Here is an 18397-nt window from a genome sequence, read left to right as displayed (position 1 = left end):
TTGCTGGAAGTGTCAGGAACAAAAAGGGACATTTTATCACACTTGGTGGTAGTGTAAAAAAGCTAAGAAATATTGGATACAAATGTATACATTGATACAGAAGATTCTGAAGGTTAATGTCCAGCTGAAACCAGAGCTTTTTCTGCTGGGGCTTATGGATATACAATTAGATAAATAATATGGAAAACTACTGCAATACAGTTGTACCTCTTGTTACGTCAGCCTCTTTTTGCGTTTTTCCAGGATATGAACGTGGTATATACTTCTGGGTTTTGCCCCGCGCGCATGCGCAGAAGCACTCTGCACACCTTGTGCATGCACAGAAGCACTCTATCGCGCCGTGAGCATGCGCAGAGGCGGCGCTCTAGTTGTGGACTTTTCAGGGTGCGAATGGCACCCCAGAACGGATCGAGTCCGTAACTAGAGGTACCACTGTATATGATTACAGTGGCAGGACTATTACATGCACAAGGATGGAAGGACTCATTATTACCTACTATGGAAGGTTATTGAAATTAATGGATTTGGCTGAGAAAGTTGATGTGCTTAATTAGAGAAAAATCACTGTTGACATTTATTAATGATTGGAAACCCCTTATGGACTTTCTGCACAATAAGGAAAATGAACTTGTGGTATCAGGGTTTGAAGACTGGAAAAAAAGAGGATAAGATTGGTTAATGGGAAGTAGAAGAGTTTAATGCAATTAAAAGGCAAAAATGTTATATATATATATTTAAAGCTAATTGATGGAGAATCTGAAGTTTTTCTTCTTTTCTTTTTCTAGTTCTCTATTTTCTTTTCAATTTTTATGTTAAACACAAGAGCTTGGTATTTGATGTGCATCTTTGTATTTTTTATTTGTTCTATCAAGCTTTAAAAAAATGAAGAAAGAAAAAGGAAGAAGTCGTGTTGAAGGCTCCACATGTGCAGCTTAATCCTGGCCCTTGTTCCACAGGGAGCTCTCCAAGGTCCTGACCTTTGGCTACCCAACTTCGTCTTTGCATAGGAATACATAAAGCTGCCTTAATCCATGTCAGACCAAGGGTCCGTTTAGCTCAGTAATGTCTACACTGACTGCCAGCGGCTTTCCGGGATTTCAAACAAATAGTCTCTCCCAGCCCTACCTGGACATTCTGCATGCGGATGATCCAAGTCTGAACTATGGACCTCCCCCTGGGCTTGCACAGGAAGGTAAGAAGCTGTCATATAGTGGATCAGACCTGTTGAGCCACCTACCAGTAATGTCTACACTGACTGTCGATGGCTTTCCAGGATTTCAGACAGGTTTCTCTCCTGATCCTACCTGGAGATTCTAGGGATTGAACCTGGACCCTTCTGCATGCAAAGCAGATGCTCCTCCAATTATCTATGGCTGAGCACTATGACAAGTTGGACCGTTGCTCCATCTAGCTCAGTACTGTCAACACTGGCTGTCAGTGGCTCTCTGGGGTTTTGGGCAGGGAGTCTCTCTCAGCCCTACCTAGAGATGTCATGGATTGAACCTGGGACCATCTGCATGGAAAGCTGATGCTCTACCACTGAGCTATGCCCTTTTCCTTCTATTTGCAACTCTGGGCCAATCACAGCAAGAAACTCTCGCTCTTCATGTTTCTCCAGCACAGTTTTTCAGAAGTTCAAGGGGGAATCAGAGCTGGTAACATTTCCTTTCCCTATCTGAATTTAACAAATGGGGAGAATGCTGGCTTCCAGAAGGCTGCAGAAAGACTCAGAAGGCAGCTGCAGACAGATTACAGACATCTCCCCCACATCCCAAAGGAAGCAAAGCAAGAGTGTGCTAATGAAACGGCATCCAAACAAAATTTTAAACATATTTATGTGCACTTCTGCAAAGATTATTTTGGTGCCTTAGAAGCACTCCCCCACTGCGAAATAATGCCCGTAATCTCGGGAGCTATCTAATGGCACTCTTTCTGAAAGATTTATACTCCTTGTCCTGGGAGCAAAAAGCCATCACAGAAGCCATTTTGGAGTTGTTATTGTCTTTATGTTATTATTAGGGATGCATACTTGAATTAATCTATTTGCCTAAACAATTAGCCACCTTGTTCTGCGCGCAACAGAGCCAAAACTGCAATTAGGCTTCCATCACAGAGCCAAAAAAAGAGAAGGAGTCCCAACTAAAACTGCCCCAGTGGAGTCGTAAGGCACTCCGAGTCGGATTTTCCCAAATTTACTTTGAGGCATAATGGCTATTACGTTGATTGTTTGAAAGGTAAATAACAGCTAAGCTGGTTTTTGAAAAGCGGGGGGGGGGGGAGAAAAGCATGGAACAGCAGCTGCCCACCCTGGCTCCATAAAAACAAGTTAACACTTTTTTAAAAAAGCGTTAAACAAAAAATGAGCACTGGGAGCATCATGATCAAGACTACAGCCCTGCAGGCAGCAAGCCACCCATGTCCAAACCACCATTGCAATGGTGGTGGTAGTTATGGGGGTTATTTTAGACAACAGTCATTGTGTTGCTTTTGACATTTTTAGGCTGCATTAAAAGAGGGTGGGAAAGCTCAGGCCCAGGATTCGGATGAGGCCCTCTCCATCTGGCTTGCGGGGCTTCCTCCAGGGCCCTGCTTACATTTCACCCTCCTTGAGAGCTGCTGCCTGCCTGGGAATGTGCGAGGGGACCACTCTCTGAAGCCCTGGAGAACCACTGCCAGCCAGTGCAGGCAAGACTGAGCTAGGCGGAGCGATGGTCTGATCTTGCATAAGGCAGTTCCACGTGCACATAGACAAGGCAAGATACCCTTTGCAAGAATCGGAGAGCAGCCTTGCCTTTTTTTGCGTGAGTGCCATCCCGAAAAGGGGGCCGTTTCTACCCACCTTCCTGTGGCAACACAAAAACTTTTCGTGGTGTGAATCAGACCTGCACAGGGCAGGGGGTAAAAGCAAACAGTGTCTGTGTGTTCCCCCCCTCCCCACCCCAAACCCCAAGGCTGTGGCTCTGTGCCAGACCCAGGCAAACATGGAGCAGATGGAGCCCTGGCAAGCCCCCCCCCCCCACCTTCCAGCCCCTGCATTAGCAGCATCTGCTTCACTACCCAGAAAACCTTCCCCCTGCTTTATCTAATGCTCCAGGAAAAGCATTTTGATTTGATTCATTTTGGGTAAAGGCAACGTGGAAGGCAATTAGAGGAGTAAAACAAAAACAAAAGCAACAAAAAAAACCCAAAGTGGAAGCTAGCCAGTGCTGACAATGGGAAACAAGGCGAAAGGAAATAAGGAGTCTGATCACTTGAAATTCGAACATCACAACTGTGGATTTGGATGCCAAGCCACCTTGGGCTTCCGAGGGTAGGTGAGCACAAGGGATGAGCCGGCAAAGCTCGGAAGAGATTCCACCACTTCATCTGTGTGTGGCTAGTGCCTGTTTGAGCTGGTAGGGAGGGAGGCAGGGAGCCCAAACAGGAAGTGAAGCCAGAGCTAGTCGTAAGTGGAGTCAAAGCCAGTAGAAGGCGGAGCCAACTCATTCTACTTTGTCCTCATCTTATTTCCTGCTGAGTTCTACAAGGTCAACAATGAGGTAGAGGAGAATGAGGGGGAAGCTGACAGGCAACCCAGTGGACTGGTCATAAGTAGGAAAGCAGGCAGGTGTAGGCTGGCTGAGGGCAGGGCAGGGCCCCATTCACCCTAATGGCTGAGTATCTACCCATGGCAGAGGCTAGGAAGTTAGGAGGAGGATGACACGGATTTGAACAGCGTAGCCCCCTTGTAGTTTCCCGGTGGGGTGAGAAAAAGGCTTAGGAGTGCCAGAACTTAAAGAACATTTGAAGCTGCCTAAATCCCAGAGTCCAAAGTCTCAGAGGCAGCGACTCTGGGGAAGAATAATATGCAACTGAAGGCAGGTTCTATCACCATCCAGATAGGATGTGGCAGCTAGACTGGTGACTGGGGGCAGCCACCGAGACCATATAACACCGGTCCTGAAAGAACTACATTGGCTCCCAGTACGTTTCCGAGCACAATTCAAAGTGTTGGTGCTGACCCTTAAAGCCCTAAATGGCCTTGGCCCAGTATATCTGAAGGAGCGTCTCCACCCCCATTGTTCTGCCTGGACACTGAGGTCCAGCTCCAAGGGCCTTCTGGCGGTTCCCTCACTGCGAAAAGAAAAGCTACAGGGAACCAGGCAGAGGACCTTCTCGGTAGTGGTACCCGCCCTGTGGAACGCCCTCCCTTCAGATGTCAAAGAGATAAACAATTACCTGACATTTAGAAGACATCTGAAGGCAGCCCTGTTTAGGGAAGTTTTCAATGTGTGACATTTTAATGTATTTTAATATTTGTTGGAAGCCGCCCAGAGTGGCTCGGGAGACCCAGCCAGATGGGCGGGGTACAAATAAAATATTATTATTATTATTATTATTATTATTATTATTATTATTATTATTATTATTATTATTATTATCATCACCACAACTGAACCACCAGTTGAAGCTGATACGTAAGCCCTAGGCACCATCTTATTCTATTTATAAGGATATTTATAAACTGGCAGCTCCTAAAAATATCGTGATGGTTTACGATAAAATCATTAGAACATCATTAACATTATAAAACACAGAACAAATAACCGAAGCTGAATTAAATTACCGTATTTTTCCGTGTATAACACAACCCCTATTTTTTGGGACTCCAAATAAAGAAATCCCCCATATGCACAATCCGTGTATAAGACAACCCCCAATTATAAACTTGAAAAAATTGGGGGGAAATATAGTCTTATACATGGAAAAATACGGTAATTCTCTAGAAAGTGGGTGGCCAATTGTCATGCATCCATTAGCTTTGATTCCTGCATTGCAGGGAGTTGGACTAGAGGGACTCTTTGGGTCTCATCCGTCTCTACGACTCTGTAATTCTATGGTGCCAGTTGTGCTTTCAATGGCAGTGATGAATCTGAGCTGAACGTCTATTCCTCCAGGGGAAGCGTAACCCCATCCAGAAAGGACAGCTCCTCACCTCTTAAAGATCTTAGCAAGATCTTCTGAGAGTTGGACTTGACTGCCTCCTTGTCCTGTTCCACAGGATGAAAACGGCTGAACTGCCAAGTCTTCCTCCTCTTGGCTCCCCTGCTGGTGCCGCCCCTCATTTCTGTAAGACCTTGAAAGAAACACAACTGCTGCTCCTACTACCGAGTTTTTGCTGCCCAAAAAGAGAGGAAAACCTTCACTAGGGCAATTCTGATTCCCTGAAACGCTTAGCTCCATCACTGTGTTGTGCAGAGAGGCCACTGTTCTCCAGGGTTGGCTTGCAGAGCGGGGATAAGCGAACGAGAAGGTCCCAACTGAGCTAACAGCTTATCGCAGTGGTAGCCAACTTGGTGCCCTCCAGATCTTGATGGACTACAACTCCCATCAGCCCCAAGCCTGCACTGTCAACATTCGAGGGGGTCCATTGACAACTAAAGGGTGCATTGTGTTTGGCTACCCGTTTTGTAGATGGTGCGAGCAGAAAGACGCCATCGGCGAGGTGACCCACAGCACTTCCTGCATTGACTGGCAGGCTGTGAGAATGACAAGGCCTCCTCTGAAGGGGCAGGAGGCGCCTTGACGGCTCCTCACGAAGATCGGCTGCCAAGGGCATCATCGCTGCTTGAGCTCTGCTGAACAGGGAGAAAACGGTGTCGTGCCGAATGTGTTTGCAGAGTGGCTTCAACGGAGGAGGCCGACGGCGCTGCCTCCTATTGCTACCAGATGGCTTCTCGGTGCTGGTTGCATGCACACACACGTACGCAAAAGAAAAGGAAGCAGGGGTTGAGGAAAAGCACTAAAATAAAGGCCTTGAGGTAGCTTTGAAAACAGAGCAAATTATTTTGGTCTCTTCTCCCCTGCCGCTCCAGAGGCAAAAGAAAAGTCTCAGCAAACTTACCCTTTTAAAAAGGAAAAATGGGGTGGGAAGGAAAACAGGGGAAGGGCTGCAGCTTCAAGTGGGCACAGCATTTGCTTTGCTGGCAGAAGGTCCCAGTTCAATCCCCATTGTCTTCAGATAAAGATGGGAGAGACCCTGGTCTGAAATCATGGAGAGCTGCTGCCAGTCAATGTAGGCAGTGTGGAGCTAGATGGACCCGTGATCTGACTTGGGATAAAGCAGCTCCCTCTATTCCTACATGCCATTTGGAAAGGACTGGCAGGTGTTTTTGGACTACACCTGCCATCATCTCTGACCATTGGCTGTGCTGGCAAGGGACCATAGGTTCTGTAGTCCAAGGCGTTAGGAGGAGAGAGGCTGCGGAAAGCTGACTTAGGCCCTCTTTATATAATATGAGCTTAGGTTTCTTAAACAATTAGAGCTTAGGTTTCTTAAACAATTAGAGGTTTTTTTATTGGTCAAATGTTATCTATTTAATGGTTACAGTTCAGTAACACATTGCCTGGCAGGCTTAAACAGTAGTATGAAATAACTACAGAACTTACAACTGGGGGGTGGGGAGGAGATCCAACACTTAATTTTGACTTACCTATTGCATATAAAAATATATTACCGTATTTTTCAACGTATAAGAAAATTTTGGGGTCGTCTCATACATGGGCTGCTTGCCCACTCAGGAAGAGTACGCGGTGACAGTACCATCAGCCAGAGCGGGGGATCGTCGGAAAACAGCTCAACAACCGCCCAGTGAACTTACGAAAGATGCTCAACAATGTTTTTGCAAAGCTCAACAACTTTCTTAATTTATAAACTTCTTAATTTGGGGCTTCAAGAAATAGGATGTCATTTTATACATGTGGTCACGTTATACACAGAAAAATACGGTATACCCTGCCATTTGCATGACACTGCACCACACATGGCAGGTTGTAACTGTTTGAAATCACTGTAAAAATAAAAATAAAGATAAAGTCTTTTAAAACAAATAAAACACACTGTGATCCATTTAAAAAGCAACCACAGCAGAGGAAGCAAGTAAAAAAGGCCGTAGCAGGCAAAAGCTTGGTGGAACAAAAATGTTTTTACCCATCAGCAAAAGGCAGCCAGAGAGGGGTCCATCTGTGCTTTATGGTGAAAGCTATTCCACTGTATTGGTGCAGCCACTGAAAAGGCCCCACTGCTACTAATCATCAACAGCCCTCAGAGAAGGGCCTCTTCTTCTGATCTTTGGAAGGAGGGAGGAGGTGGTCCCTTGGGTGTCCTGGGCACAAGCCATTGAGGGTTTTAAAAGGTTATTCACTATCATCACTTTGAATTGTGTCTGGGAGCAAACTAGTAAGCATGTGTTACTATTAGTATATAAAGCATACGCTCCAACATTTCTCAGATGAATATGTCCATTCTACTGTTTTGTTTTGTTTTGTTTTGTTTTCTTCTGTTCTGTTCTCTGTTATATATACCTCACCCATTTGACTGGGTTGCCCCAGCCACTCTAGGTGGATTCCAACATGTATAAAAACATAAGCATTTTTTTTAAACTTCCCTATATAGGGCTGCCTTCAGATGTCTTCTAAAGGTTGTATGGTTACTTATCCCCTTGGCTTGGAGGCTGCGTAACTCTATGCCCTCCAACATTTCTCCAATGAAAACAGGGACAACCTAAGGAAAAGTGGGACATTCCGGGATCAAATCAGAAACCGGGATGGCTTCTGTACATCTGGGACTGTCCCTGGAAAATAGGGGCACTTGGAGGGTCTGTATAAAGCCCTTAACCACTTGGGACCTGTTTACCTTACCCCCAACTCTTGGTTTCTATCCCTCTCGCTGTAAAGTGCAAATCAGAACAACCAGCCCAGGAGGTGCTAGGAGAACAAAAATGATAAACAGTCGTAATATCCTTTGCACGTTAAACATGATCAACGCAACAAGTTTGGACAGGCCTTTTTGAGTGCAGCTGCACAGGTGGCCATGCTACTTCCGGCAACAACCACGCTTGCTCATTTGGAAAACATGCCTAACAGAGGGCCTCTAGATCCCACAGAAAGAGACTCTTCCCCCCCCCCCCAACTCATGTCTCCCTCTGCAAGTGAGCATTCAACGCACATTTTTGGCCACGGACACGTGCATTTCGTTTGCAGGCCAGCCACCTTCTCTTGCTGTCCAAGAAGGAAAGGCAGATCAAAGCTGATCCACAGACTTTATTTTGCTATATATTCTCTGTGTGCTCAGCACACCGGAGATGGGGCAGGGGATGGGGAGAGGAAGGGAAACGAGACAGAAGGCCTGGGATTTGCATTCATCAAACAATATCTGGTTCGCTCTTTTGTCTCGTGAGCTGATCTCCCTGTGTCTCAAGAAAAAAAGGGGTGGGGAGGAGAGAGCCAAAACAAGTTGTTTGCTCAAGACGCGTTTGGCTGGGCTGCAGCCTGGCACGGTTACCCCGAGCGGCAGCTCCAGGAGGAATTAAAAGCAGCCGTTTTAATGGGCAGCACGATCCAAGGCCGCCTAATGCACCGAGGGTTACCGGCCAACTTTTCCCCACATAAAAGCAAGTGTGAGCGCGCGCGCGCACACACACACACACACGTTGTGTGCAGAAAGGATTAGAGCCACTGTCGCAGAGACACACGCGAGCACACAAAAGCCGGGCGCAGCTGCTGGGAGGGGGGACGCTTTTAGAAAACAATATTAGGAAAGAGTCGCCGTTAACTTACCGTCCTCGTAAGCCGCTGCTGCCAGGGAGCTGTTTATCCTCACAAAGGAGGCATGCGGCCGGGGGCCGGGTTCGGCCAAGCCGCGCTCGGGGTCCAGGGCAAGAGCGGTGTAGTCCCAGGTGCGAGTGTCCCACAGCTTCACATCCCCTGACGTGTAGCTGGAAGGGAAAGCGGGAAATGGGTTTAAAAAAAAAAAAGCGTTGGAGTCAGTGGGAGCCAACAGAGAAGGAACTCGGTGGTCGCAGGCAAAAGCAAAAGTGTTTCTCTTCCCATTCACCATTTCCTCCTCTCGGCCTCCCACTTCGACAGGAACAAGACCCTTTTGCAAATGAGGCTGGACTGCTCTCGGTTTTTCTTTTCTTTTTTTAAACTCGTGCTACCAGCTGCATTCACAAGTGAACAAAAGGGCAGCGCCGGGTGTGGGGGAACTTTGGCCTTCCAGGTGTTGCTGAACGGAAACTCCGATCGGCCCCTGCAAGTGTGGCCCATGGCTGGGGGAGATAGGAGTTCAGCAGCAGCATCTCTCCAGGCTTGCAACACACACACACACACACACACACACACACACGGTACAAAAATGGTGCTGTTCTATTAGAAAACCTCCGAACTCCATATTGTTTATTTATTCGGGAAATTTATATATTGCCTGCTTGGGGGGGGGGGATGGGGATTATCCAACCAGTGCACAAATCCGATTATACACAACAGGTGACAAAAGATAACACAAAGAGAAATACACATAAAAACATCAATTAAAAAAAACCAAGATAAATCCAAGAAAACAGTTGGAGCAAATGCATCTAAATCAGCTGCCTAGACAGGCTTGCTGAAACGGAAACATTTTCAGCAGGCCTCTTAACAGAGTAGAGTTGTGACGCCTGTTACTAGAGGAGTGCGCCATTCTTAGTCCAACCAAGACTCACAAAACAGGGTGCAAGCTTTTGAGTTACGCAGGACTCTTTTGTTGGACTAGATGTGGAAAAAAGGCCTGTTGCTCAAGCCTTCCTTGCCTGTGTGTTTTAACAGTCATAATAATAATAATAATAATAATAATAATAATAATAATAATAATTTATTATTTATACCCCACCCATCTGGCTGGGTTTCCCCAGCCACTCTGGGAAGCTTCCAACAAAATATTAAAATACAATAGTCTGTTAAACATTAAAAGCTTCCCTAAACAGGGCTGCCTTCTGCTTTAAGGCAGAACGTGACAGACAGTAGCAGACTTTCAGGAGCTCTGCAGGTGTCAAGTTGCCCCCAGGACTCCTGGGGAAGCTGCCCCCCCCCCTCTGCAAATACAGCAACCAGCTGTTGCTCAGTTCTATCCTTAGGCAAAACACAGAGATCCCTATTTGGCTTTGCTCTCTTAACGTAGGGGAATGTTGCTGTTGTACTCACGTCCTCCTTCCATAAGTATCTGGCTGGCCTGGTGAGAACAGGATGCTGGAGTTGGTGGACCTAGAAAATCCTCAGAACTCTTGATACGGCATTGTACTTAACAGATATTGTGTCTACCTCAAGCATCACTAGGGTGATTCTATGTTAAGATAAAGCTCAGCCACTTTGCTGATGCAAGTTCTGCCATGCTAGGAGGTGACAATGCCACAGGATGGCAGCGGGGGGACGGGACACAACTATAAGTTTGTGCTTGGGTCCTGCTTGCGGGTTTCCCATTGAGGCATCTGCTTGGCCACTATGAGAACAACTGGAACTTGCTACCACATGTGGTGGACATGTCCAGAGATCAGAAAGTTCTGGAATATGATCCATGAAGAAATAAAAAAGTTACTAAGAACTTCACATAGCAAAAGACCAGAAACATATCTTTTGGGAATACTAAATAGTGATATTCCAAGAGAAAATACTAAATTCTTTCTGTACACGACATCAGCGGAGAGAATCCCGGTGGCTAAATACTGGAAGAGTAACCAGGTTCCGACCAAAGAGGAATGTTTATGTAAATTATGTGAATATTTGGAACTGGCCAAATTGACAGATATAATAAGGCTAAAGCCAATGAATACAGTCAAGAAGGAATGGAAGTGCTTGAATGATTATTTAGAAAGACAAGGTTCTAATGTAAAAGTTTGACTGTGTCTAGAGTGACCTTGTGAATGGAAAAGGGGAAATAATAAAAATATTAATAATAATAATAATAATAATTTAAGATACATAGATCTGTACCTATATATTAAGATGAAAATAATTCTAAAATGCAGATAAAATATGAAATGTGAAAGGAAGTGTTGTGAGAGCGATGGAAGTCTATTATTAATATTATTTTGTAAAAAGTGTTTATTGTATTGAAACATTATACTTTATTCTTTTACTGACTACTTTTCTTTGCATTTTTTCTTTTTCTTTTTCTTCTCTATTTTTTCTTTCTTTACATTATTCTTTATGTATGGTTTGGTATTGATGTATTTACTTTGCAATAAAAATTAAAAACATAAAAAGAAGGGAGGGAAAGACAACAAGAAGCTGGACTAGATGGGCCACTGGCCTGACCCAGCAGGGGTCTCTTTTTCCATCCTTATGTACAGGAGGCAAAACAGACCCCTAGCTCTCTATGACTTGGAAGCAGCTCCCTCTGCTTGGATCTGATGAAAGAAAATCAGGGAGAAACTCAAAAGGAGAGTGCCACAGAAGAGCTTCCGTTGCACACAGTTGGAACGGATGACCTAAGCAAGCGTGGTGGTGACTCTTAAATAGGGGTTGGGGGATAGTTTTGGTCTGGTGGGCCAGATCTTTATCTCCCCACCCCATGGTCCAACTCTGACAGGTGGGTGAGGCATATGACATCAGGTATAATGGAGTTGCTGTTGTCTGGGGGGAGAGGAGGAACGGCCTGACAGGCCAAATGGGGAACTCTAGCAAGCTGAATACTACTTACAAGCCAGATGTTCCCCAACTCTCATAGGTTTTCCCCCCAGGACTGCGGACAAACAGTCTCTTCCAGGCCTACCTGAAGGAGCATAAAACCTGACAAGGAGTGCTGAGGCCATTCTGTTGTGTCTATGCTGCTTCCTCCCTCAGGACCAGGACAAGGACAAGAGTAGAGCTTCCCAGCCCTTTCTGAGATGCCAAATCCAGCCTCTCGCTGATTCCAAGGTTGCCTTGGGAGTTCCCCGCATCTCAATTTTGTTTTCCAACAAAGGATGCCGCAGCATCAAGCTATTCAAGACACAAGGGATGTGTGGTCAGGCCTCCTGAAGTTTAAGGAAGCTGTTTCTTGGAGGAGGGATCTCAAATTTTGACAGGACAGATAGTATTGGGGAAGTGGGGAGGAGACGCTCATCAAAATCCCCACCAACCATGTGGCAGCTTTTGAACTGAAGAAGAAATGCCAGGAAGTGCCATCATCGGTCTCTCGTGAAGGGGTATGCTTGGCCCATATTTAGCGACATGCTATAACTCAGGGGTCGCCAACTGTTTTGAGGCCAGTGGGCACATTTGGAATTTTGATAAAGAGCTGTAGGAGCTAGTCACAAAATGGCTGCCATGCGGGGGGCGTCGTCACACATCACAAAATGGCTGCCGTGACATATTGGCTTCTGAGGCAGAGCCAGAGAAAGCAGGAACTGAGCAGGAACAGCAGAGAGCTGCCCATGCATTGTGGATGTTTGAAGGGGATGTTTATGGAGACCTTTTGCAGGAGCCACAGGAGGCGCTGGTGAGCACGCTAGCGCCCGCAGGCACCCCGTTGAAGACCCCTGGATCCGCTTCTTATGCATCCAGTTTCTCGAGCCTGCTGGCAGAGACTGAGGCGCGAATGAGAACCAAACAAAGGAGGTGCTTGAGCCAGGCTGACTCTGCAAGAGGCAGAACGGAGCTGGGTGTTATCCCAACGAAGTGGCAACTTCCCGGAGAAAAAATAAATAAATAAATAAAAATAAAAATAAAAATTGGAAAGCTGCAGAAAGCTCGAGTCGCCAAGCCAAAATCAATCTCTCTCCAGAGCCCCAGATGTCCTTATCATTGCCTAATGACAATTATACTCAGCCAATTAAGACTCGGCTATCACTGTTGCATTGTTAGTAAGCCTTTGGCCCCTAGTGTTGATGGCTGTCTAATTAGCGTTTGTGCAAAGTACAACTGCAAGATACGCCACACAAAGCTGACAAAACACACCCCAAAATAAGCCGTCAATAAGAGGATCGTCCGTAGCACCACTGCTGGCAAACAGCTATCTTTTGAAGAAGAAGAAATATCTTACTGATGAAAGAGTGGGAGACATTCTAAACTAGCCAAAACTGAGAAGTCTAGCTGGTTCCTGGTTGATTGGAAAGAAAGAGACAGGAGGCTGGGCACTGCACACCTGGAAAACCTAATATCCAACAGCGCATAAACTCAAAATTTCTGCCGTTGGGCTTCATAGGTGAGCACATCCTGGAAGGAGGCTGAAAAAATGAATAAGGCCTTCCCACCCACCATGGGTACGGGGCCCTTGGAAAGTTAACAATGAGGGAATGTGGCTCTCAAGTTGAAAACTGTCCCCGACCCTTGATTTAAGGCATCTCAGCACTCTTTGTTGCTCTTCCAAGAGGGATTCTTCCACCTGCTTAAATTTTAAAACTGATTTATTATAGCTACGATGTGTTTTTCGTTATCTTTGCATAGTCACACGCATGCATGGGTTCTGCAGCTGTGCAGACACTGCTCAGGAACCTTCCAAGACTCTGGAAGCTGCTGGGCAGGGAGTTCAATCCTGACAGATAAAAGAAAGTACTTCTTCATGCAGCGCAGAGTTAAACTGTGGGACTCACCCCCACAGGAGGCAGGGACAGCCACCAACTTAGATGGATGGCTTTGAAAGAGGATTGGACAAATTCATAGAGGAGAGGGCTATGGATGGCTACTAGCCACAACTGCTATTCAATGCCTCCGCAGTCAGGGACAGTAATGCTTCTGAATACAGTGGTCCCTTGGTTCTCAAACTTAATCCATTCCGGAAGTCCGTTCCACAACCAAAGCGTTCCGAAACAAAGCCGCACTTTCCCATAGAAAGTAATGCAAAAGGGATTAATCCGTTCCAGACTTTTAAAAACAACCCCTAAAACAGCAATTTAACATGAATTTTGCTATCCAATGAGACCAGTGATCCATAAAATGAAAGCAATAATGTACTGCAGTCACACAATCAATCAATCAATCAATCAATAGCTGAACTGAGTTCCACATAGTCACAAAAACAAAACAAAACAAAACAAAAAGAGCCACAAAAACAAAAACACAAAATAAATAGCAAAAACAGACAGACCTCAGCATGGTATCTATACCATCAGGTGCCACAGAAAGGCATTAGATATATCAAGAGACCCATCGCACCCTGGTCACTGTTTCTTTGAGCTTCTACCATCGGGAAGGAGATACAGAACAATGAAGGCGAGAATGAGCCGTCTCAAGAACACTTTCTTTCCTAGAGCAATTTTGGCCTTAAATGGAAACTCTGGACTCTGAAGTCATCTTATTTTATTGTTATATTGTCCTGTATTGTACTGTGTTTATTAGTATTTTTAAATTATGTGGAGTGCCTTATTTGAGTTGATATAGCCACTGAGGAATTTCGTTGTTCCCGCAAGGGGACAATGAAAATAAAGATTTATTCTATTCTATTCTATTCTATTCTATTCTATTCTATTCTATTCTATTCTATTCTATTCTATTCTATTCCATTCCATTCCATTCCATTCCATTCTATAACACTCAAAACGGAAGCGTGGCACTCAAAAAGGAGCACGTTCGGCTTCCAAAAAAGTTCACAAACCGGAACACTTACAGTGTTTGCAGTGTTTGGGTTCCAAGTTGTTTGAGTACCAAGGCGTTTGAGAACCAAGGTACCACTGTACCAGTTGCTGGAAACCATGGAAGGGGAGAGGGCTCTTGTGCTCATGTCCTGTTTGCAGGTTTCCCACAAGCATCTCATTGGCCACTGTGAGAACAGGATGCTGGACTAGATGGGCCATTGGCCTGATCCAGCGGGCTCTTCTAATGTTCTGATCCTGCTTTTTGCAGGGCGCAAATGAGTAGAAACTCAGTCCTGCAAGGTTCAGGCACACCAGGCCATTCCCAGAGGAAACTAAGCAGGATTGAAGTCCACGTGCATCAGGTCACTCTTAGGAGGTCCATCCTGCTTTCTGCTGGGTTCAGCTGAAGTGTGGGTTTCCTGAGGATGCATCTCTACCTGCCATACACCTGACATCAGGTGTGGGGCAGAGGCACCTGGTTTGGGGAAGGGGGGTGATTCTGCATGCCAAATGGACAGGTCTGGCAGACTGAGTCTGGCCCATGAGCCAGAGGTCTCCAACCTACCCTGCTCTATACTTAGGCTGACATTTTGATTTAATGAGAGCCAATGTGGTACAGTGGTTAAGATGCCAATCTAGGACCTAAGAGACCAGTTCAAATCTCCCACTCAGCCATGAAGGCCACTGGGTGACCTTGGGACCAGTCATTGACTCTCAGCCTAACCCATCTCACAGGAAGGGGGGGGGGAACCTGGGAGCAGGAGAACAATGTACACCACCTTGAAAGGTGGGATGCAAATAAATAATGTGATCTGCGAGCCTGGTAGAGCCCCCAGTTTCAAATTTCAAATTTACTGTACTTTTACTGAATTAACAAGAAGATACTTATATTTATTGCACTGATATCTCTCGTTTTTCTCCAAGGAACTCAAGGCGATGTATGTGGGTCACTCCGTCCTCATTTAATACCCTGTGAGGTAGGTTAGGCTGGGGGGGGGGGGAGGACACACCGACCAGCTCAAGGTCACCCAGTGAGCTTCATGGCTGAGTGGGGGATTCGAACCCTGGTCTCTCAGGTCCTAGAATGACACTCTAACCACCGTGCCACACTGGATAGGTGGCAATGCTAGCATGGAACACACCGTTTGCCAGGTGGAAGTGGAAGAAAACAGCCCCCTTAAGATGGCTTCATCTCGTCTACAGGGGTGGGGGGGGGGACCTTCCAATTTCACCTCTCTTCCCATTCAGTCATCCGAGGAGATTGATTGATAGGCACTTGAGCTGTGGGGCCGTCACTCGCCTTTCTAAAGAGCCCCGTGCTTATGGCCTGACATCAGAGAACTCAATCTGGCAAGCGCGTGTTTATCAATAGCACTTTGCACTGCGGCGGTTACGATGCTTGTTTTCTGGGTCAGACCTTGGATTCCTTTTCATTTGGAGCCTGCGATGTTTGCGGTTACCTCACCCCTAATCAATGCTGGATACAACCAGCCTTTTCTATGGCTGCGTGTCTCAGATGCGTGGCTTAAAGTGACAGGAGCCTGTGACACGTGGGCCTCCGGTTTCAAAACAATGCAAAGACCTCTCTCTTTCTCTTTCTCTCTCCCTCTCCCCTCCCTTTTCTTCTTTCCAGGCTTACAAAAAAAGCCGCTAAGATGGCACTGCAAAATGCAGACTTCTCAAGGACACTTGGTGCTGTAGACAATTAGCATACAGCAGATTTTTTGTTTAAACAAAAAGAATACCAAGTATCTGCAGATGGGGAGTTCAAGTTGTTCCTCTATGAATCACATTCAGGAGTCTAAATTCTCTTCTGCCTTAAGGAACAATTCCAGATTAGAGAAATGAGTGGCTGTTTTAGAGAGTATTGATCTGTTTTCAACTCCCCTAATCTCTAGCCAGTGAGGTGGGGGGAAATGCATCCCCTTCCCCAGCCATCTTCATCCTTCTCTCTAATTCTTCGGTTGGTTTTTATTGACGTTAAGTCAACCAATATATAAGAACTGTTAGATGCTATGGGCTGCAGCTAGTTAAGATGTACTCATAGTGGACCCAGTGAAATTAATCGCTGTGACTAACTTAAGCCCATAGATTTCAAATGTTTGTACCATGAATATGTGGCCAGGGTTGTGTAGTGGTTAGAGTGCTGTACTGGGACCTGGAAGAGACCAGGGTTCAAATCCCCACTTGGCCACGAAGCCCACTGGGCGACTTTGGGCCAGTGGCTGCCTCTCTCAGCCTGTATGGCCAGCAGCCAGGGCTGATGGGATTTGTAGTCCAACAATACCCAGAGGGCCACAGTTCCCACACCCTCCCTAGGGGTTAGCAGGACCAGTACTTTGCTTTATAAATTCACATGCTCGTTAGGAATAGCCAGAACACGCCACGGATCAGGAAAGTTTCCTTTAAAATAATAAAAGAGCCTGCTTCCGGTAAGGCCAGTTTTTCTATGCATCTCTTATTGGGTAAATTGAGGCTCAGGCTGATTGCTGTACATGGTTTCAGTGGGCGTCAAAGACAACAAGGCAGCTAACATGCGTAAGACACCTTGGGGGACTCGACTCCCACAGCGGCGCTCTAAAATTAGCCCTGTTGATTAGGTTATCGTTTCTTCTGTTTCAGACAACCTGTGGTGGAGGGGACTGGAGGGGGGACGGACGGACGGAGAAAAGTTAGTCTCCTTCTAAAACCCAGCTTCCTTCTCTAAGGGAAGGCCCTCACAAAAAAGCACACCTTTGTGCCACTGCAACAGAAGAGCTGGCAGGAAGGCAAGCAGTTAGGGACACACGGCCAAGCTATTCCGTTCTGGGCACTGCGCTCTTTGGTTAGGTCGCATGTGTGGCTGACAATGACTCAACCACTACGTTTGTGTGACTAGAGCAGTGTAGGGATGGCATTTTAGATGCCACCCTCTATGGTTGGGCTGTGCCTCCCTGCTGGGCTTTTCTTTCTCGTGGGGACACACAGAGGTGCAAAGGGACTGCATGGAGAGAGATGGAAAGTGTTGAATGCAGTTGGGTGGATAAAGAGACTGGCCGGAGAGAAGGCAGCTTTCCTACATTACTAGGCTACTTCTGGAGCATGGCTGGGGACCAGGAGAAGGGGAAAGCACGAGGGCTGTTCCCTTCTTACCCTACTTGTATCCTTCCCAGAGAAATGCAACTGGCCACAGAAACATGAAGGCCTTCAAGCAGTGCATTGTTAAACTATGGAACTCCCTCCCACAGGAAGCAGTGATGGGCACCAACTGGGAAGGCTTTAAAAGAGGACTGGTCAAATTCTTGGAGGAGAAGGTTACCAATGGCTATTAGCCATGATGGCTATTGCTCCGCCTCCACAATGGGGGGCAGGAATGCTTGCAAATACCAGTTGCTGGAAACCCACTGGGATGGAGAGTGCTCTTGTGCCCTGGTTGCAGGCTTCCCACAGGGGCATCTGGTTGGCCACTGTGAAAAAAGGATGCTGGAATAGATGGACCACTGGCCTGATCCAGCAGGCTCTTTTTCTTAGGAAGCTAGATTTGTGTGCTTCAATGCTGGCTCAGGGAGGGCCACAAAAGCCCTTGCTTCTGTATTGCATTTACACCCCACATTTTTCTCCAAGCAAGTCAGGATTGCACATATCATCATCATCCTCAACTACTACTACTACTACTTCTACTACTACTACTTATTTATACAACAACTTCTTCTTCTTTATTTATTTATACCCTACCCATCTAAGCCACTCTGGGCATCTTACAGCATATCTAAAAACATAATAAAAACATTAAGCGTTTAAAACCTCCCAATACAGGGCTGCCTTCAGATGTCTTCTAAAAGTTGTTCTTCCCCATCCCAATTCATTCCCACTACAGCCCTGTGAGGTAGGTTACACTCCAAGGGCACCCAGTGGGCTTCACGGCCGATTGGGAATAGGAACTCTGGTCTCTCCCACTGACACTCCAACCCCTATACTACACTGGCTCTTCTAAGATGAAGGTGAGAAGGGTTCCAGTTTCAGTTGAGATATTAAGACCTGCCAGAACTGTGGCATGCAAGACCTGAGTG

At 46.2% G+C, this 18397-nt stretch overlaps 1 protein-coding gene across 1 annotated transcript in view; it reads right to left on the bottom strand.

Annotated features, from left to right (window-relative positions):
• The window catches only part of FBXW8 (F-box and WD repeat domain containing 8), a 62168-nt gene that overhangs the window by 23219 nt on the left and 20552 nt on the right, over window positions 1–18397 (bottom strand). Inside the window, exon 5 of the mRNA XM_033136131.1 lies at window positions 8599–8756. Coding sequence (XP_032992022.1) covers window positions 8599–8756 — 158 coding nt within the window. The remainder of the gene's footprint in view (window positions 1–8598; window positions 8757–18397) is intronic.

This window comes from Lacerta agilis, chromosome 17 (assembly GCF_009819535.1).
Source record: "Lacerta agilis isolate rLacAgi1 chromosome 17, rLacAgi1.pri, whole genome shotgun sequence".
NCBI classification, from domain to species: Eukaryota; Metazoa; Chordata; class Lepidosauria; order Squamata; family Lacertidae; genus Lacerta; species Lacerta agilis.
This window is presented reverse-complemented; position numbering and strand designations above follow the sequence as displayed.